Here is a 19,919-nt window from a genome sequence, read left to right as displayed (position 1 = left end):
GAAAATACACATGAAATCCAGACCCAGACTCCCTGGAAAAACATTCAGCAATAACCGTAGTGAAAATCTTTACCAGAGGACTGATCAGTACGGCCAAGACCAGCACAAACCAGAAAGCCACCAGTTTTTCAGTCATCATTGCTGAAAGCTCTTTGAACAAGCACTGGCCAAACTGTGGACTGGCATAACTGCATTTACAACAGGGTTTTTCTGAAGATGAAATAAGAAAAGGTCTGCCAGTTTTTCAGCACAATCTCCTGGAGAAAGTACTCCTAATTGTACAATGCACTAATAAGACTGAAATGCTATCTTTGTAATGATGGCTTTAAAACACGAAGGTACAGCCGATTCATGAGCCTTTCTCCCACTGGAATTGGCTTGAATTTGTGAACATTCATATCTAAGTATGGTATGGCAACTTCTACATTTAAAGACTGTGAAACTTACCTGGAATGAAATACGGCCAGTGCATTTTAATAATAGTATTTTATTATCATATAATTACTTGAAGTAATCTGAACACGATGCTTGAAATGCAGTTTTGGAAGCTGATAAAGCACATAAAACCCAAGCTAGCTGATAGGGAATTGTTTTAAAAGCAGGATGCTTTCAATTAGTTCGACAACCAATGTTCTAATCTGTGTAAACAGACTACTTATTCTCCGCTAAAAATGAGGTAACACTGACCAATAGGAACAATGACTTCATTGTTCACATTCAACCTCTGCCAGCTGCTAAACAGCAGAGGTGTACCTGTCTAAATATTTGAAACTTGATTTCAAATATGATTACCCTTCCTGTCCTTGAAACACCAGTAGATTCAGTTCCAACAGAGTCTACAGCGGAGTCTGTGAAACTTGCTGTTTTCAATGGCAAACGCTTGAGCTGCTGGTTAAGTACTGTTCTGTGCTGGGAAGATTTCAGAGCCTCGGGTGTGATCTTCCTATGATGTATGCTTAATCCCTGCAGGCTGCTCACCTGGGCTACAAATCTAGGAAGGATATGGACTCGAGTTTACAGCCACCTCCACCACTTTGGATAGGTGAGCCAGAGAACAGAAGTTCAACAAATGGTGTTGTACTCCCAAATTTAGCAGAACTGGGAGTTTGGAAAAAAAAAATACGTAAAAATAAAAAAAATACAGACATCTATTTGTTTCGATTTCTACCAAGTACTCAGCATTTGGCCGCAAGTTAATTTTTATCTTTAATCTTACACTACAGCCCTTAACAGCCTAACGTTGCTGTGATTGCTAGATAAGAATTCAAGTGTGACAATGAAAGGAAAAAAAATCATTGTCTAAATTCTTAAAGGTGCAGGGTACTAACACACATCAATTTCTAAGTCCTTCTGATCAATTCGGAGAGGAGGAAGAGTCGAGACCTTGACTACCTAGGAGCATGCAGGACCCAGAGCTGTTGAGGAGCACTGAAAACGCAGGGTGGAACAGGACGACAGCAGCAGACTGATCAGGTTCTTCAGGTGAGTGAAGTTACTGACAAAGCTTCTCCCCTTTCAGCGCACGAGGATTTTATCCTAGAAGTAGAAAGAAATCAAAAGAGGGCAAGGTGTTGCTGGCAGCCAGAATAGAAATTCAGAAAAACAAACCAGTCTTTTTGACTTCGAGATGTCAGAAGTGATGGGTTCACACAGGCTGCAGTTTGGTTTTGTAAAACTGAAGAGCTATATCCTGCAAACTTATCTACCTACTCAAGCAAAACTTTAGTTTAAATGACAGAAAATATGCAAGCTGTTCACAACTTGTTATTTAACAAACATTCCTGAGAAACTCACAACTCCATCTCTTCGGATCTTCTTAATCTGTAACTCTTGATTTGACTCTTGCTGCAGTAGTGACTCATTTAGACAGGGCGATTTCAGAACATTTGGTAAATTACTAACTTCACTGATGACAGCGTAACGTTTTACATACAGACCTGAAGTGAACCGCAGACACCTGAAGTGTGAAAATGACAACAACCGATCCGCCAGCATGTGCTCCTCAAACGGCACTTCGCGGAGCAGGAGCTGAAGCTATTCATGGGGAAAGGAAAAAAAAAAAGCGAATCTTTTTAAAAGACAAATCACAACTCCAACGAAGGTAACACCTTGAGCATGCAAAAGAACTGCCGCTTTCTCATCCCAAAAGCTGCCTCACACATCTAAGTAGAAGTGGGAGGCTGGAATATGAAGTTTGGGCCAGTACCACTGCATGCTCCAGCACCCAAGGCTGCAACCTGAAGAAAATAAAGCTTATAGAAAGACATCTGGCGGAAAGGAAGGAAGGGCACATACCTCGTGGCTTGTAGTTTCACCACAAGAGTGAAGTGTTACATACAAATGGGACAGGGCTGAGGTCAACTGGGGAGAAGAGTTAAAATGAAAGTGCCTGGGTCATAGTGCAAAACCACATCTGAATTCCAGTGTTAACAACAGCGTAATTAGAAGTACTCCCTGCCACATACTCTTGACTAACCAGTGTTGAGTGCCTCTATACAATTTGTTTCTGTTGGCATTCGAGGCAGTCTTCCAGGAACAGATATATATATGTATTAGAAATCTGGAAAAACACAGTGCTGACACTACGTTTCTGAATTAAATAATCACTTTTCCCTTATAAATGCCAAATACCACCCTAATGCCTAGAAGTAAGATCCCATGCTCCCAAATCTATGCCAAATTACTTCATACGTGGATCAATGAAAATGTTCACTACAGAGCTCTGATTTTCTTACATAGCTGTCAAAATAAGTCACTCACTACAAAATCTCCAGAACCTATAGGAGGTCTTCATTAAGGTGAGCCTCATTAAGGTGAAAAACTAGCAAAAAGGAGGAAAGACCATTTTGCAGTGAGTGCTGGAACGTGCAGGCCTATTTTCCATGCAGCTTACAACAACCTTCACAGTCCTGGGATATTTACTTAAATTTCTTTTGAACTCACACTAGCACAGAGAACAGAATGCCAGAAAACTCCCTTGAGCCAGTGAAGCTTTCTGTACGTGGACAGGTTTTGAGAACTTACCTTCGTTTAATGTTCTCTCACTTGTATCTTTGCAACTTCTGGTAGCTTCTGGTAATCAAATCTGCAGTGCCTGTTACATATAGAAAAACAACAACAACAAAAGGGAAAAAAAAAGCAGGCAAAGCAAACCCAGTTACGAAACAGTTTTTCACTAGAGCAGTTTTTGTTCTGCCCCAGCAATAGCATCTTGCAATTTGCTGGATCTAGTTTCATCCTGACAGGTGAAAGTTATGGTAGCAGCAATAAGAGCATAACAGGTACCTGGAACTCCAGAGGGGAGTTTTTATCCTCTCTTCAACTGGCTGTTGTTTCTTAGCTAAAATGTGCCAGCTGTTGAGCACAGTCAAATTGGTTGTTTCACTCCCTGTACTTAGCAAGCGCGCACATAAAGATGCTTCCTATCTGCATACAAGGAACTTTCCTTACTGCTGAACCTTACTTGGCATAGATAGCAGAAAGTTAGGTTAGGAAGCACATTTACATCTTAACAGTTTTCTTGCGGAAGAGGTTCACTGAAAGAATAAATCCTTTAAAAGAGGCTGCGTTCCCTGTCAAATGTGGTCAATTTTGAACAGCGTTGCTTTATCTTTGAGGTATCAGCTACAGTCAAGCTCACTCAGGATGCTGTAACAACATGGAGACACTGAAAATGAGCAAAACACAGTAACAACAGTCCATTTATGTGACTCTAACACTAACAATTAATTTAATATTTAAAACAAAACTGTTTTCTACACAGCTCGCTATCTGGTAGTAATGTAAATATAATAACAGAAAACTGAGTAAGTGCAAGAAGCTTTTCAACTTTCCTGTACCCACCAAAAAAAGAACATTTTTATTCATCGAAACTGTGCTGCTACACTACTAGTGTATAGGATGGGTAAATGAAGACAGACATGCACTGTGTATGAGATAACTTATTTTATTTATTCAATTCTCAACTTTGATGCTAAAATTTGGTCAAAGGCACTTTCAAGAAGGTATTTAAGAAACAAATCTTACGGTGATCAGTCCAAACAAGTCACCTATACCTGTCATTAGGGACACAACTACCTAGAACTGCAAAAGGAAACATTCACAGGTTTTAAGTGGAACATACTGTCCAGCAGCAATATTCTTTTTTTTTTTTTTAGAGGATTAACAACATTTCTGGAGTATTTTAAATACAGTATGGTAAAACAAAGCAAATTACACCTTTGGAGTTCCACAGACGTTTTTCTTGACAGAAAAAGGACAAAACAGCCTTCCCAAGCAGACCCATATTGAGGGGTCTGTTTTCATCCGTGTGTGCACTGTTTGCATCAGTAGCAGGTACATCAGAGAAATAACCCACTTTTCTCTGTTGTACAAAGATAAAAAACCCTTCTCAGACAGCAAACTGCGTGTAACAGGTCTATCAGCTACTTACTGAAAGGTACACTTCTGGAAACGTAACAGAGCAAATGGCAACGTGAACAAAAAGTGATTTTAGTATCTACCCCCACCAAAGCAAACCAAAGCGTTCTAAAAGGCAAAAGGCATTGGCACAGAGCTTCCACAAAACAAGAGACTGTGCTAACATCACCAGTGTCTAACCTCTTCAGAGCAATAAAGGTTGCAAAAATGAACTGGGAGTGAAGATCAAAATTGGTCTTGTTCTGCAAGCCAAGATTACTTCTGTCCTTCAGCTAGGGACATTTATCGGAAGGCAGCCACTTGGCGTTCTCGTTCCTTCTGAACTAACACCGACTTAACACAAGGTTAAAATGGTGCTCTGTTACACTAAGTGACATCCCACATCCAAGCGCAAGCAGCTGCTTAAGAAAACCCTGCTGCTTTGTAATTTCAAGAAAACTCATTCAAAATTTTGAGATGTGCCATTTTAAACCACTACTATGGCAATGGAAGCTTTTATGTTTTATAAAGTGAAGCAATCTCAGAGAAAGCGAGCACAATGATCTGAATAGCCTGAAAGAGTCTGCTTCTGTGCTTCAGAATGGGGACCCTACCTGTAACGTAGCCTCCTTGGGCTGCTGAAATACTCAAACTCAATAAATATTTTGTCAAAGCATGAAGCCCTGAGAGTGAAATAATAAACTACTAATAGTTGTGTAATATTATATGTGAAAATTAAACTGCTCACATTCCAATCTTCCCTCCCTAAGCTTTTGAAGAGTGAGATGCAAACCAATTGTTCTGGGAGGTATCAGCTCATGATTACAACCATACACTTCAACAAAGAGCCCTCTATGAGAATCACAGAATGAAAAATCAATACTTTTTTCCAGCCTGCCCGGATATTGAAAGGAAAAATTACTGTGCAGTGCTGTCAAAAAGGCAAAGGAAATCATTTCAGAGGCCCAAGAGCGAGGACACTTTAAAACAAAGCAAGAACAAACATTTGAAGAGCAGGCGACTCTTACTTCTCCAGATAGGGTGCTGGTTTATCACAAGGTAGGATGTTCTTTGCCTCGTTCCTAAAGAAATGCAACTTGCACCTACATGCTGCTTGCTTGTTCCTTTATTTCTCCGTTCCCTCTAGCGTCCTGCATGTTTCTTGGAGGGACATTCCTGCCCTGCCCTCTAAACCCACGAGACGGTTGGGTAGCAGACAAGCATTACAACTGCTGCTGAGCAAAGGCAAAGAGATTAAAGTTGGGATATTGATTTCGTTTTATAGTTTCCTTATATATTCCAGAATCTTTTAATTGCAGCTTTGAACAAGGCCACTGGATTTATCAATAGCATATGGATTTCACAATGTTATTGTTTTGTGTTGCACATGGGATAAACATTTAACTCACAGAAGGAAGCATCTATCTAAAATAAAGTATCATACATTCTCCTCTGGACAAGCGTCCCTCTGACTACAGCTAACTGGAGACTTTTTCCTTTTTCTAAACAAATATATTTATAATTTTCTACTTAAGTCAGTTAACTTAAAATAAAGCTCTTGCCTCTTTCAGTATTTCAGAGAGAATCTTTCTCAGGATCAACAGATTTAACCCAACAGGAACTATTCATTTAACTAATACTTTATATATAAACCCAACCTGTATTCAGGCAGAGAAGTTGTACATAGCATTTCGATTCCTTAAGATATTTCAGTAATTGCCATTATACTGCAGAGCAATGACCAGAAAGGAAGTCATGAACTTTACTGCTGGACCACAGATAGAACCCCAATCCGTGTGCGAGAACCATCTTTGGAAAAAAAAATTCCAGTACTTTATGGTAACGTCCTCTTCAAGGAACACCCTGAAGGACAGCGGCAGTCCGTGAGGCTGTCTGCTACCAGTATGTGCCCTCTCCAAAGCAATGACTGGAGGTAATCAGGTTATGTTCAAATTCATCAATATGATGAAGGTGAAAAATGATAAAAAAGATAAAGAAATTTTGTCGACGTGTGGAATAAAGGCATGTCAAGCTTAACCCCGTCCCCTGAACTTTGCTATCAGTTGAATTTGATGAAGAGAAAACCAGAAAGTTCTATGTTAGGTACGTAAAACACAGGCTTGGCCTTTGAAAATTCTTCAATTATTAACACAATTTTGTCCCACACCAAGAAAGTGTTTTCAGTTAAGAGGCAGTTAAGAGGCAGAGATACTCATAAAGTAGTGGAGAGAGTTAATGCACTTTGAAAGATTCCTGCATTCAGGCTGGGGCACCCGAACAACTACATGCTTCAGCTTCACAAGCGTGAAGCAGGGATCACGTAACACTGCCTTTTGAAAAATACAACAAGAAACAAATACAGAAGAAATGTTAAGAATGGATGAAAAAAGTTCAGAAAAGTGAAATTAAGTACTTCAGCCAAGCAGTCAAATCAGCTTTGCTGCAGTTTTAGAACAGGACTTGTTTGTATCTGCAAAATTTTAATGAATAAGGTAACTTCACAAAGGAGAGTAATGTGAGAATCAGAGAGAGATGAAGTAATTCTAACACAGGCTGAAACCAAACTATTATATGCCATTGTAGCTTTGTTAAGATACTAACCTTTCTGATTTATAGCGAAGGTGTGAAGGAAGAGAGACTTTTGTACGGCAAAGCATCTATCCTATCTTATGAAGTTCTCAGATGAGTCATCCATTCTACCAAGTGGTAACTTGATTTAAAAAAAAAAAAAAAAAAAAAAAAGCTATGAACAAGTATGCAAGCTCCTCACAACACCTCAGCAATCTGAATAGTAACTATTCCTAGGTACTAGCAGTAATCCAACTTCATATTGTTTTGTAGAATAGAGACTTATAGTAAAAAAAAAATTTAAATAATTCACAGGAGGGAATTTCATTTCTGAAATAATTCAGGAGTGAGTCACTGAGGTGTGTCTCTGTCTATTCATATCAACCGGTCTGTTGTTAAGGCAAAGCAGATTTGAGGCTGTATTTTTACCCCTCTCCCTTCCTTGCAGGGCAAAATACACGAAGTAATTTCTAAATATTGAGAACACAAGAGAAATATTTCCATCATGAAATATTTGACTGTGCAATATCAGATTTCTAGCATTAGACCTCACCTAACAGAACATTTGGAAGGAAATAAAGGAACAAACAACGAAAAGAAATACTGTATGATTATCTTTGAACTTGTTCACTATGTTTTTAATACAAGTTCTTCCAGAGATTAATGTACCAGAACAACCTCCTATTTCACAGCTTTAGGGCCCCAAATCTTCATGAGTAGGGCTGCAAGATCATACTATCCCAAACAGTCAGAGCCCTCACTGGACTCTGTTGTGCACAGACACTGGCTGGAAGTACTGCCAACGTGATTTTTGAAATAAGAATCACCACGAATAATTCTAGTCCACAAGCTTCATGCAGGAGATGGGGAAGACCCTTTTTCTCTGTACTGGCTTCCTTCAGTTTCCTTCAAAGTCCATTTAATTCTCAGAAATTGTTTGCTTTAGCTTTTGATTATCCTCTAGTGCTTCATTTTTGTTCTGCTCTTCTAGATGCTTTGCCGAATCAGGATTGTACCGATACAAATACCCATATGGACGGAGATGATAAATCAAATATTCCAAATGATACATAGTCATGGAGTCAACATAGTGGAATGAAACGGCTAGGTCGGAGCAGCATCCGGGACCCTAAAATACAAAACAAGTCAAAATAATCAGGAAGAATTGCAGAGCGTGCCCTGCACTAAAGATACCGTAGGAAGAATTCAAATACACACTTGACTTCAGGGGAAGAAATTCACTATCATCATTCGTGTATTTCAAAGCTTAATATTAGGCAAGCAAAATGGATTAATGAGACACATTTGCCAAAGCATCTTTCCAAAAGCACCCTTGGACAAAATCTTTTGCCTCTGTAGCCAAGCCAATGAAGAAACCAGCTGCCCTCCTTAATGCCAGAGGGCGTTCGTTCTTTTCCATATCTCACTTTTTATGTCCAGGTTTAAACAAAACGAAGCAGCATCAAGCAGGCAAAAGTATATTGTATTTATATAAGAAGCAATACATTTGCATTTATGTGTGACACAATACATGCTTGTTATCATGCTCTCAATCAACCAGAATACAAAGGCCAAATGTGTTCACGTGCACCTGTGTGTGTGCGCTCAGGCACGGCATGGTTTGCCAGTATCTAACTTTCTACATAGAGACAGCTGCTGTAATGAATCAGTTTGGAAGTATTATTTTTATTTATTTATTTATTTAAATTTATTAATTTCATTGACATTACTAAGCATTTTGAAGAGCTAAAAGAGAGCTGTTAACACATTGTTTACAAATCGTTTTTGACTAGCTCTGATTCAGCTTTGAGAGGCAATGTCTTTGATTCAGGTATTTTTTACACTTGGAAATTTCTTATCAACGTTAATCTTAGGGCAAAAAATCCTGTAACTGAGCATATGGCATACAAAGATATGCAAAAATCTGAATGAAAAACGACTGTTTTTTTCCAGGAAAACAGTTGAAAGTTCAAAAGGCTGAGCTGAACAAATACTCAAGTTGGAAACTTAATTTAAGCAAAGCCAGCCAAAATTAAAGCTGTAAGATAAAATGAAGAAAAACACCCTGAAGGATGAGGAAGCATATAGAAACATAAGAAACAAATATTAGTTTTAACACACAGCTTGTAATAAACCGCACCAGCCTCCCTTCTCATTGCTCTCTGGTAGGTGGGTGGCTGGAAGAGAAGCTAGGGACACTGTCCATGGGATATGAAGGTACAAAACAGAGGAATAACTTTGCAAGGAAGGTAGTAGTGAAGACACCAGACGAACCTATTAGAAAGATTTCATCATTTCTTGCTGTCCACAGAACATAGGAAGACAGCAATAATAATTCCGGATTCACTAGCTCTTCCAGGCCATTAAGTTCTTAGCATCAAGTTTTAGTTGATGACTACTGTGTTTAACAAGTCTGCACAGAGGTATTTCTCAGGAAGTCACAAGAAAATCTTCTTTTCTAAAATACATTTAGCTGCCATTAATATGCCAATACACACATCGTACCATCATAAGATGTATTTCATAAAACGGTCGTCAGGTTCCTAAAGACTTACCTCTACAGCAGGGTAATAATTGTAATTCCAGTACCAGAATGTTTTTGGTAGGTATCCTCTGATTAGGAGATGTTCTGGAACGAAGGGATGAAAGGTTTCCCTGCCATTTGTATCCCTAGAATCTCCTGCTTGTACATTAATGATCTCCATGCACTTTCCTAGTGCTAGGTCTTCAATAGAGGAACTGTGAGAGCATTTGTTTGTTTTAAATGCAGTAACAAATCTCTTCAGAGCTTCTTTGCTTAGAACATACCCTGCTCCTCCACTCATGTAGCCCTGTTTCACGTAAGGCTTAAACCTTCTTCCAAAGTATATCGGTTGCTCAGGACTGTATTTTGAAAGAAGCCATCTCAGGTTGTCCAATATAACATATGTATCATCATCTGCTTTCATGAACCAATCAGCAGCATCAAAATAATGGTCATACACGTATTGAAAAGCTTTAATAGTCTTCCAGTACAGTTGGTCCCTGCCTTCTTTGGTTTCTAGGCCCACAGCTGGGAAGTCTTTATTTTCCTCAGAGCTCATAAAAAGTATTTTATTACAACGTTGGGCCCAAGTGGCCTTAACATGCCTGGCTTTCTTTTCTAGATTTTGAGGTCCAGTCATGACCCAACAAAGTATTTTCACCTTCTGATACAGTCCATCTGCAACATTTTTATTCTCATCTAAAAAAAAAAGAGGGAAATTTGAAAGCATTAGACTTGACTGAGCAGTAAAATAAATCCAAGAACAACCCCTCCCCAAACGTTCCATTTCTAAATCAGAAGAGACAGAGAGGAGGTCTTTTATACCAAATGAAATTAACATTACATTTAGGAAGAAAAACAAAACTCCCCAAACCAAGAAATTAAAATTCTTCAGGTTACTTTAACTTCAAAAGATAAAGGAAAGCATAAGAGCCACATCAAAATGGGAATCTGTTCGGGAAAGTGGGACTTTAGAATGTCTTGATTTGTACACACGAACTATCAGAAGCCATCCTTTTCATGGCACTGGAAAATGAGTGACAATTTAAAAACTGAGTATTTTTACCATTCCCAGTGAACACGACTGCAACAAAAAGGTCAAAAAGCTTCTCAGTTTTGTTATGTAATTTTATGCTAACCAACAGAATCTAATAAATATTTCTAAAAAAGCAATGTGGTTTTGAAGGGAAAAGCAGATGGTAAGCCAGAACAAAAGAACTTATCATAATATCAAGTTAAATCTTATTTATAAAACGTCAGAAGAAGTAAAATAGCATAGTATGCACCTACTGTTGCTGTGCTGAACAAGACAGATGTAATATAACGTTTTCCAAGGTGCCAAAGTGTTCATTTTCCTCAAAGAAACCTTTCACTTGACACATACAGAGTGATGTTAACTCATATAAAAGAACGTTCCATGGAGAGTGAGATCTGCACCACTGGTCCTAAAATATTCCTGTATAACCTTTTCAAGGCTTTCTTTGCAACAGTTTTCTGTGATTATATGCAAGGCACTCACAAATTTGTCTTACAGAGTTTGCAATTTAAATAACTTGAAATAACAAATTACTTACTAATGTCTTGTTCAGCAAATGCATTATAATGCAAGCGTTTTTTCTAATCTAAACTGCCCCAGTTCAGATACTACCTGCATGTAGGATTTGGAATGAACTCATATAATGAGATGTGTCAAATACAAAAGTATACCTTCTTTAAAAAAAAAAAAAAAGGGAAAAAGAAAGAAAGAAAAAAGTGTAACCGAATTTCTCTGTTTTTGACTGAGAACAGCAATTTGTCTTTGGATTACCACATAATCAGCCTAGTAAACAGGGCCCAGTGACACATTGCTGCTTTTCTTCCTTTTTTTTTTTTCCTCTTTTTAGCCTGATCTGAGAGGTTAGATGAGATGTTAGAAATGGTCCAAAATTACCTTCTAAAAGCTAAAAAGCAATTTGAACGCATCTACAACACTAACAAATATATCTGCTTAACAGATCACATTTGATGTCAATGGTTCGTTTGAGAAGTTCCTACAGAGAAATTCCAAACTTCCTAAAGAAACTGCCACGTCTGGATCCAGTACTTGGACAAACAGTTAGGCTCCAAGGGGAAAGGGAAAAATCACTGCTGTGATGTAATTGAAGAAAACCACCATTCAGCAGACCTTGGGAGATCAAAGTTATTTAGATGTAACCTGAACATTGGCAAAGTGAAAGAAAATGACTCATACAGAATTTTGGCAGTGAAGAAAACAACATTTTGCAGTACATGAAAAGGGAACACCCAATATAATCAGTCAGGTGTAACAAGATACCTTTGTGCTGTCCAGAGTCTGCGTTGAAATTCATTTGTCCTTGCAACTGATCGTTATCCGTATCTGCTGAGTGTTGGCCGTGTGGATCATTGTGAAGAATATGAGGTTGGATTTCAACCTTTTCTTCCAGTATCATGCTAAACAGAAGATAGCATAGGAAAAATCCTATTGCAGATCCAAAACTGAAGGTTAGAACGTTCATCAAGGACTTAGAAGAGGCCATTTCCTGAAGATAATGCGCTGTCCGAAACAAATGAAAAATATATTAAGCCTAAAACAGTTCGACACAGAACTGGAATCAAAAAATACAGGAAGAAATCAAGGACCAAATCTTTAAAAGTAGAAATCTTAATGCTACCTCAGATCCAGCTCCCCGGGGCTTGCACGGAAGTTTAAGTCCAAGAGCAATGCAAATATTTACATAAAACTGTACAGACATATATCTAGTGCAAAAGGCCAGCTGTGTACTATTTAGCTTAAAACTATAAAGGACAGTCAGAATAGCCAACGGAAAACATTCATTTACTTAATTATACTGATACAAAATTAATACAAGAATGTATACGTTTAAAGTGCAAGATCTTAATTATAAAGAGGTGATTTATGTTCACTTCTTTATTCTCTCGGTCTTCAGAAAATTGTGCTTAAAAAAAGTAATAGCTAAATCTTACAAAACTGAAAGATGATAATCAAAGGCCATCTACAGGTCAAGATCCCATGTACTCATGAGATGGACTTAAACCCGAGGAGTTAGTTTATTACAGGAATTCTTTCACAGATGTCAAATACAAGCAGACATTCAAGACTTATAAAGCAAATCTACTTTAATCTCAAAGCAGGGAACCTTTCCTTCCACTTTTAAAAGCGCTAAGGATAGATGTTCAGAAGAAAGAGCAGGACAACATCTGAATTTTCATAAGGAAACACTCTCTTTTGAAAGGCATTTGGCAGAAAAGGCGAGTAAGACGTATCAGCCTTAAAGCCTCTTCTACACATCAAAAAAAATGTGTATTCCAGTCATGTAAAACCTGCACTTCAGCCACACCCTTGTTTCTCAAAACCAAAAGGACTTGGCTTAGCATTTTTATAAAATTAATCGCAGCCAACATCTATGCCTATGTAAAGTGAGCTTTACACATTCAAATCAATCCTGAATTTATAATATATTAAGCACTTGCAGGCCAATTTCAGGCCATTAAGGCCTAAGGCCTTTTCATCTTTGGAAAGGGCTGAGATATTTTTTAATAGCCCATGACTAAGCTACAAAACCACAGGCAGTGAAATCCACGCTGGAGTCAAGCCAGAACCTTACAAACGAGTTGATGGCGTTCCCTCCGCTAGCATCACTCTTAGCATCACCAGTGTCGAACCCAACTGCGTTAGGTGGCGAGCCAAAAAAAGTTTGGGATTACACGGACCATCCGGATTAGCTTTAAAAGAACTCGTGCTGTCTGCACAATCTGCTGCTCTCTGCGGATCAGCAAGGCCGGCAGGAGCAAGCGTTCAGACCCTCCGCGACAATATCCTTCAGCTCTGTGGTGACACCGACAGCGCTGCAGGAAAAACAACTGCAAGGAATGGGAATTACTAGTGTGGGAGAAGAATGGGGCCCTCCTACGCAAGAACGAGGGAAGGGGATCTTGGAACGGGTCCAGGCTGCAAAGGTATGTCTGAGACACACAGACATAAAAGGGAGAAACTGTTTAGGGAACAGGAACGTTACAGTGCTCCGTGACACATGTAGCGAACCCCGCTAAAAGAGCAGCGTCTCCTAACATCTCTTAACCTGTGCAATTTAGGTTGTTCTGAACTCATCTCCAAGTTTCCTAATACAGTAGCTCAGACCCAAAGTGAGCACATATTAAAGTACTGTACATATTAAAGGTGGGACATCCCGCTAAAAAAGTTGTTGCATCCCCTCCTTGTTAATATTAGAGCAGCGATTGTGTTTGAAGTTGATATCCTGCTGTCTGCAATACATTCGATCTGCAGAAGTGCACCTCATTACTACCGCTGAAGACAAACGAGCAGAGAAAAGCACCGGGATGACCCCAAACTCTAAACCTTACATGGTCCTGGTGCTGCCAAGTCTTACATCTGAGCAGAAGCAAAGCCCCCACGCACGCAGCCGACTCCAAGCAAGGTATCGGTCTTTGCCAAACGCGGCTCTCCTTCTGAAAAGCCCTGGTCAGAGACGAGCTGCAGCCACCAGCACAACTCATGTAACCCGCACCCACTTCTCCCGCTGGCTACGAAGAGCACCTGGCAAAAAGACTGCCCCCCCCGAGCCAGCTCCGCAGCAAGAACCTGCTCCAAACACCCGCTCTCATCCCTCCCACCTCTCTCCTGATCAGAAAGCAGGGCGGGCAGAGAGCAGGTGTGCCTACTGCTAGGCTGGCACTTTCGGAGATCGTCGGGTTGACTGCACGCGGATGCATCTAGCTCATCTGAGAGGGGAGAAGCTGTAACACACGATAGGGCTTCCCTACCGCGCCGCCACAAAAATGCAACAAAACTGGAAACACAACTTGAAGCACAAAAGAAAAATTAGGAAGCTTAGAGGCTGTACCAAGCACAAAAGAAAAATTCAGAAACTTAAAGGCAGTACCAAATTCACATAATTACAACTATAGGTGTTAAGGAACTCCAGTTCTTTACTATGAAATTGCACAGTACACAATTTTTAATCATATATTGTCATATATCACGTGTCTAGCTTTATTTCTGCTGTCTTACATGCCACTAATTTGGAAAGAAAACACAAGGACTACTTACATCATGTACACTCCAACCCTGCCCCAGCCACAATTTAAGGAAAAGCCCGTATGCAGAAGCAGCCTATGATGCCAAAAAGCATCCGCTGTCCTAAAAATATGTTCTGTTGTTGTTCCTTGCCCCACCTATCATCACAAAGGTCCCCTTAAAATTAGCAATACAGAAAGGGAGAGCATCAGGATAAAACAATGCCTTTTTCAGCATATTTTAAAGGGGAAAAAAACCACCCATGGACACACACACAGCGTACCTACAGCACTTTCTGGAAGTCCCCATTGTCCCACTTTGCAATGCTGTGTCTCTCTGCCATGCACTTTCGGTTATCTGCCCTAACAACTGTCAAAATTACTCTTGCTTGGAGAAAGCAAAATAAAGTCATTGGAAATAACTGCCGCTTATTAAATGATGGCATTACGTTAAATTAAAACTGCATTATATTCTTAAACATCAACAATAAAAAAAAAAACCCTACGTGTATGGAAAATGTTAAAGCAGAAAAAAGTACGTGCAGCCCATCCGGCAATCTGAAGCTTACTTGTGGTATTCCACACGCAAGCGGGATTTCTGGGGCAAGAAGGGACAGGTGCTGAAGCAGCCCTTCAGATTTCCTAGGAAATGCCTCCAGTTACAGTTTCCAATCTAAAACAATCTGCTCCTCAGTCTATCGATTTCATGTCACCAGACTGGACCATTACACCCATGCGTGCATATCCACATCTTCACAAACTCCAACAGCAAGCAGGACAGTAATTTTTGGTTTTGCTTTTTTAAAAGTATGTTGATATTTGATACAAGCAGAGTCCTTTAATCTGCCAGCAACAATAACTGAAAGTTATAGCATTAGACTAAAACCAGGAAGTGTCTAAAAGGAAGGTCAGTTCTTACGATGATAAGCACCCCCATTCAGGCTCTGTGTTACCATTCTTCTCCACAACCAGATTTATTCGAGATTGAGAAATATGGAGAGGGAAAAGGAAAGTGCAAAACGTACCACGGCACTAAAAGTTCCCCATTTTTATTCCTATTTCTATCTTTACTTCTATTGACTTCAAAACCAGATCCTATTTAAAAAGAAAAAAAAAAAAACCAACACACCTATAACAAAAGCCTAAATTTGCGTTTAATCTGTCCTCCATCACTACACCACGGCAGCTTAAACAAATCTCTCTATTTATATATTCGTGCAAGTAGCTCTATTTGCATTAGCCAGAATGACAAACGTTTTACAACTCTATCACAGCTTAACGGTCATTGTAGATTTGGCTCCAAACTCCAGTTTTGAGAGCCAAAGACTTCGGCATCCTCAGCTTACAGCAGAGGTACTGTTTACACGTTAGGTGCTGGTGGACCTGGCAGCCTGCCACACGCTGCCACCTGCTACTCCCTAGCCATACACACACCTGTACACAGAGACTGCCCCAGCTAAAGTGAGAGCTCGTGCAAACACAGACGGCACCAGCGGTCTGGCCTCGTGCCACCCAACCAACTACAGTCTCCGAAGCGGCCCCCAGATCTTACGGTCTCTCCAGAAGCTGGCCTGGACGCCCAGATCTCTCCCATTGCCCGCTCAAGGACCCTCTGATCTCACCAGTGCCGTGCCCACGCTCACAGCTCGGTCCCTGGCTCCCCAGCCTCTCGCCCCGCTCACCGTGCGCCAGCCCAGCCCGATGTTCTCCACCCACGGCGCCGCAACGTGCTCACCCACACCACGTGCGCGCACTCCAGGCTCTCTGCTACCACCACTGCAGACTCGTGCTCCCAGTCCACCACGGGCATTTAGACCCTCCGTCTCCAGCCACAGAAGTCCCTATAGCTTATGGAACTGCCCCCGTTGCTGGAGCTTCAACCTCACTATGCACAGGTGAACACAGAATAAAAAGTCCTCTCATCCAGGAAAGCGGTTAGAAATGGAGCTTAATGACAGAACGGAAAGGGCTGTGGTAATATGGCACAGAGCACAGCCAGACAAGCACACTGACCTGCCGGCGGCTGGGCCCTTTTATCCCCTTACCCATCTATTTTCCCATACTTGTTCCCCTGCAAACCACCTGGTCACCTTCCTTTGGTCCCTCCCTACGCATCCCATAAGTTCTATACAATCACAAGATGCTCTTCTCCTGGCTCCCATAACATGACCCTATACCTTGTACGCGGTAACCCCCCTAAACCCTGTAAGATGATCTAAAGACTCTTTCTGCTGACTTCTCTTGATGTCTCACACCTGGACAACAGGGTGCTGGTTCTCCTGTGACAGGGCAGGGGGCTTCCTCCCCATACGACGTTACTGGTTCTTCCCCCCTTTGCCATTGTGCCCCTGCTCCCTTGTGTTCCTGGAGATGACGCTTTTATCCCATCATCTAAAATACTGTTCTCACTCTGCTGGCTGTGCTGAGAAGGGTTAGGGTCCTTCCTTAGGAGGATCCGCAAGCAATAGAAATGTATGATACTAGAGCTTGCCCCCCAAAACCACCTTTAATATTTTTAAGCAAACTCAGACCATAAAACCTTCTGGAGTTGTTTCAGAGGAAACACATTCAACAGCGAAAGATGAATCTGGGGTTTTGCAATTCACAGCATGCAGCACAAAATGCAGATACTTCTGCACCTGCTTAATCCCAGTACCATTCCACTATCACTTTAGACTAAGATTCCATAAATTAACCATGAAAAATATGCCTAGCAGACACACACGGCTGGCTCTTCCTTGTATCCTTGACTTGGAAGCGAGTGCTGGGGCCCAGCACGCAGCAGCAGCTGTGTCCCTGCCACCATGCCCTCAGCAGCCACGCCAGGCACCAGAACAACCCGAGCCAAACCCCCGAAGGCACGGCTAGCTGTACAGTGCCCAAGCAAGCTCTTTCTAGAAGCTTTACGTCTAAATACCCGTGTTTGTCAGATGAAGCTGTACTCAAAGCAGCTGTACGCTCCCTGCCCGCACCGAGGCTCGCTGTGAACAGCAGCGGCTTCCTGCCAACCCAGCATTTTTCCCTCCCGAAGCTGTATATTTTTAAGACACCTAAGGGCTCCAGCCCTCCCCCGAGAGCCGCTTTCCCCGGCGCAAACCCCTCGCCAGCCCCGTCCGGGCACAGCCCAGCGGCACCGCGGCGGCAGGACCCCGCTAGGAGCCACCGCACCGAGGGCGCCGCCCGCCGCCGGCCCAAGCCGCACCGCTCCAGGAAGCGCCCGGCAGCGGGCCGAGGGCCGGCCGTGGGGCCGCCAGCCCCGCTTCATCCCCCCCGCCGCCCCCGGCCCCGCTCCCGTCCCCTCACCTCACCGGCGGGGGCCCGGCTCGCCCTCAGCCGCTGGCCCCCGCAAGCCGCCGCGCTCCGCCGCCGCCCGCATGGCACTGCCCCGCGCGTCACCCGGCCCGCCCCGGCCCTGCCCGCCGAAGGAGGCCCCGCTCCGCTCCGCTCCGCCCCGCCGCCCGCCGGCTGCGGGCCCGGCCGCCCTACCGGCCCCTCTGCAGCCCGCTTGCCCCCGGGAGCGGCCCTCAGGCCGGGCCCCCGGCGGCCTGCAGCCCCCGCCGTGCCGTGCTCGGGGCGGTTGCTAGGGAACGGCCGCGGAAATGGCGCCTTATCGCCCTGGGCGAGCGCGGCCTGCCTCGGAGCGCCGGTGGGCAGCGTGCCCTGGGTGTATTTCCTTAGGGAAATGGATTAAGCACGCAGACGGATTGTAGATTTAAAAGGTGGTTTGCGTTACTGTAAATCTGTTACTGTAGCATCCTGCAAGCAGCGGGAAGTTAATGAGGTTTTGCAGTTCCCAGATGGAGAACGCAGAATCATTGAAGTTGGAAAAGCCCTCCAAGATCATCTGGTCCAACCATCCCCCTACCACCACAATCACCCACTAAACCATGTCCCTAAGCACCACGTCCAACGTGAAACACCCCCAGGAACAGTGACTCCACCACTGGGACGTGTGTTTGTAAGAGGACTGGGGTGCAGAGAAGTGCGGACAAGAGCTGGTCCTTGGGGAGGGCCGCCAGTTCCTGTCAGCGGAGTCCACTGTGCGCACTGCTCTTGGTGTCTTGCCATATCTCCCTCCCCATGGCTCTTGGTTCTCCCTCCAGGTTCAGTTCACACTATAGCTTTACCCCTCATGGCAAGAGATGCTTCCTTGTTCTTTGTCTCCCCTCTTTCCAAAACAACTGGGCCACTGTGGAGTGTGTCCTTTCCTCTGTTTTCAGTTCTTTTTCTCTGGAAGATGAGGCATTCCGGATAGGTACACAAGATTCTGGCTTTTGTATGGGTCAAAGAAAATCTCATGTGGGTTCAGGTCACTGTTTCCATTCCTGTCCCATCTCATGGTTTGCTGCACCCTCAAAATAATAATTAAAAGCAACTTAGGAAATGGTATCTCCATGAGCTAGTTCTGTCAAAAGTGAGGTGAATACAGTTGTTGTTGTAGAGGAAAAGTTTGTGTGGTTGGCATTAATAAATCTGACTATAAACTATTAAAGGCAATGGAAATTGCAAAGGCTGCAAAAGAGAGAGAGTTGTCTTTACTCATTTCCTCCTTTTTTTCCCTGGCTAATTCTGATTGGAGTTCTGTCCACCCATGCCCAGGGCATGCCTTAAAATTCTGAAATAGAGTAAGTGAAGTTTTCAAAATGTCTCATCTTATGGATGATGTAATAGGATTTAGTTGAATGTAAAACTTCATTTTACTTGGCACCTGTGTTATGGGAGTGGTACTGTCAAGGATCATGGCCCACGTGTATACATATGCTACACATTTTCATATTGACACGTTTACTGCGCCATCTTATTCTTTGTTAGCTTAATTTGAAAGGAAAATTTCAAAGAGAAGGTGGAATGTACCGTAATTTAATGAAGGTCAATTATGGTCTGCCAATATTGGTGTACACACAGTGTTTGCTTTAACAAATGTGACTGGTTTGGCTGCAATGTAATGGCTGTTTCACATTTTATGGAGAAACTTGCATAGCAAACATACAAGCTGGTTTTTTTTTTTTGTTTGTTTGTTTTTTTCACTCGGGGATGGATGAGCAGTCTGTGGGTTCAGAGCGAAGGAGCATGCAGAGCTGGACTTCCTCTAAGAGGCTGCCCTGCATGAGCTGTGGTAGCAAACACTTCTGCAAACCTTCTGGAGTGCTGCTGTGCTCTGCACCACAAAGCATGCCGCTGGGTGGCTCTGCAGAAGGAAAAGCTGTCCCCTTGTTCTGGGTAGGAAAGAGGAGCAGCCTGGTGCTCTCTCTTGCTTGCAGGGCCTGCAGATCTGCTTGACCACAGTCCTTCTCAGAAATGTGCTACTTCTGTGGGAGACTTTGTCCTCTGCTCATGTCACTTACCTTCTCGGGTATGTGTGGCTGGGAATGAA

General features: G+C 42.4%; 1 protein-coding gene across 6 annotated transcripts; it reads right to left on the bottom strand.

Annotated features, from left to right (window-relative positions):
* Window positions 1–7,580: 7,580 nt before the first annotated feature.
* Window positions 7,581–18,046, bottom strand: C1GALT1 (core 1 synthase, glycoprotein-N-acetylgalactosamine 3-beta-galactosyltransferase 1). Of its 6 annotated transcripts, XM_040548276.1 has the most exons (5): window positions 17,849–17,937; window positions 14,830–14,933; window positions 11,805–12,044; window positions 9,522–10,189; window positions 7,581–8,095 (listed from the first exon to the last, which is right to left on the bottom strand). In XM_040548276.1, exons 3-5 carry the CDS (start codon window positions 12,025–12,027, stop codon window positions 7,886–7,888), a joined length of 1,101 nt encoding a protein of 366 aa, XP_040404210.1. In that variant the 5' UTR covers window positions 12,028–12,044; window positions 14,830–14,933; window positions 17,849–17,937; the 3' UTR covers window positions 7,581–7,885. The 6 variants fall into 6 exon arrangements, with proteins under 6 accessions (XP_040404210.1, XP_040404212.1, XP_040404209.1 ...); XM_040548278.1 differs by lacking the exons at window positions 14,830–14,933; window positions 17,849–17,937 and adding an exon at window positions 18,032–18,046; XM_040548275.1 differs by lacking the exon at window positions 14,830–14,933 and having other exon boundaries at window positions 17,849–17,943.
* Between the last annotated feature and the right edge of the window lie 1,873 nt (window positions 18,047–19,919).

This window comes from Cygnus olor, chromosome 2, assembly GCF_009769625.2.
Source record: "Cygnus olor isolate bCygOlo1 chromosome 2, bCygOlo1.pri.v2, whole genome shotgun sequence".
NCBI lineage: Eukaryota > Metazoa > Chordata > Aves > Anseriformes > Anatidae > Cygnus > Cygnus olor.
This window is presented reverse-complemented; position numbering and strand designations above follow the sequence as displayed.

Bases quoted from the DNA above. Each gene is read 5' to 3' on its own strand.
- C1GALT1 (XM_040548278.1), bottom strand. From the start codon at position 12,027: ATGGCCTCTTCTAAGTCCTTGATGAACGTTCTAACCTTCAGTTTTGGA. The intron at 10,190-11,804 runs GTATCTTGTTAC...TTTTTTTTTTAG, and splicing joins AGACTCTGGACAGCACAAAG to ATGAGAATAAAAATGTTGCA. The intron at 8,096-9,521 runs GTAAGTCTTTAG...TTTGTATTTTAG, and splicing joins ATTATTACCCTGCTGTAGAG to GGTCCCGGATGCTGCTCCGA.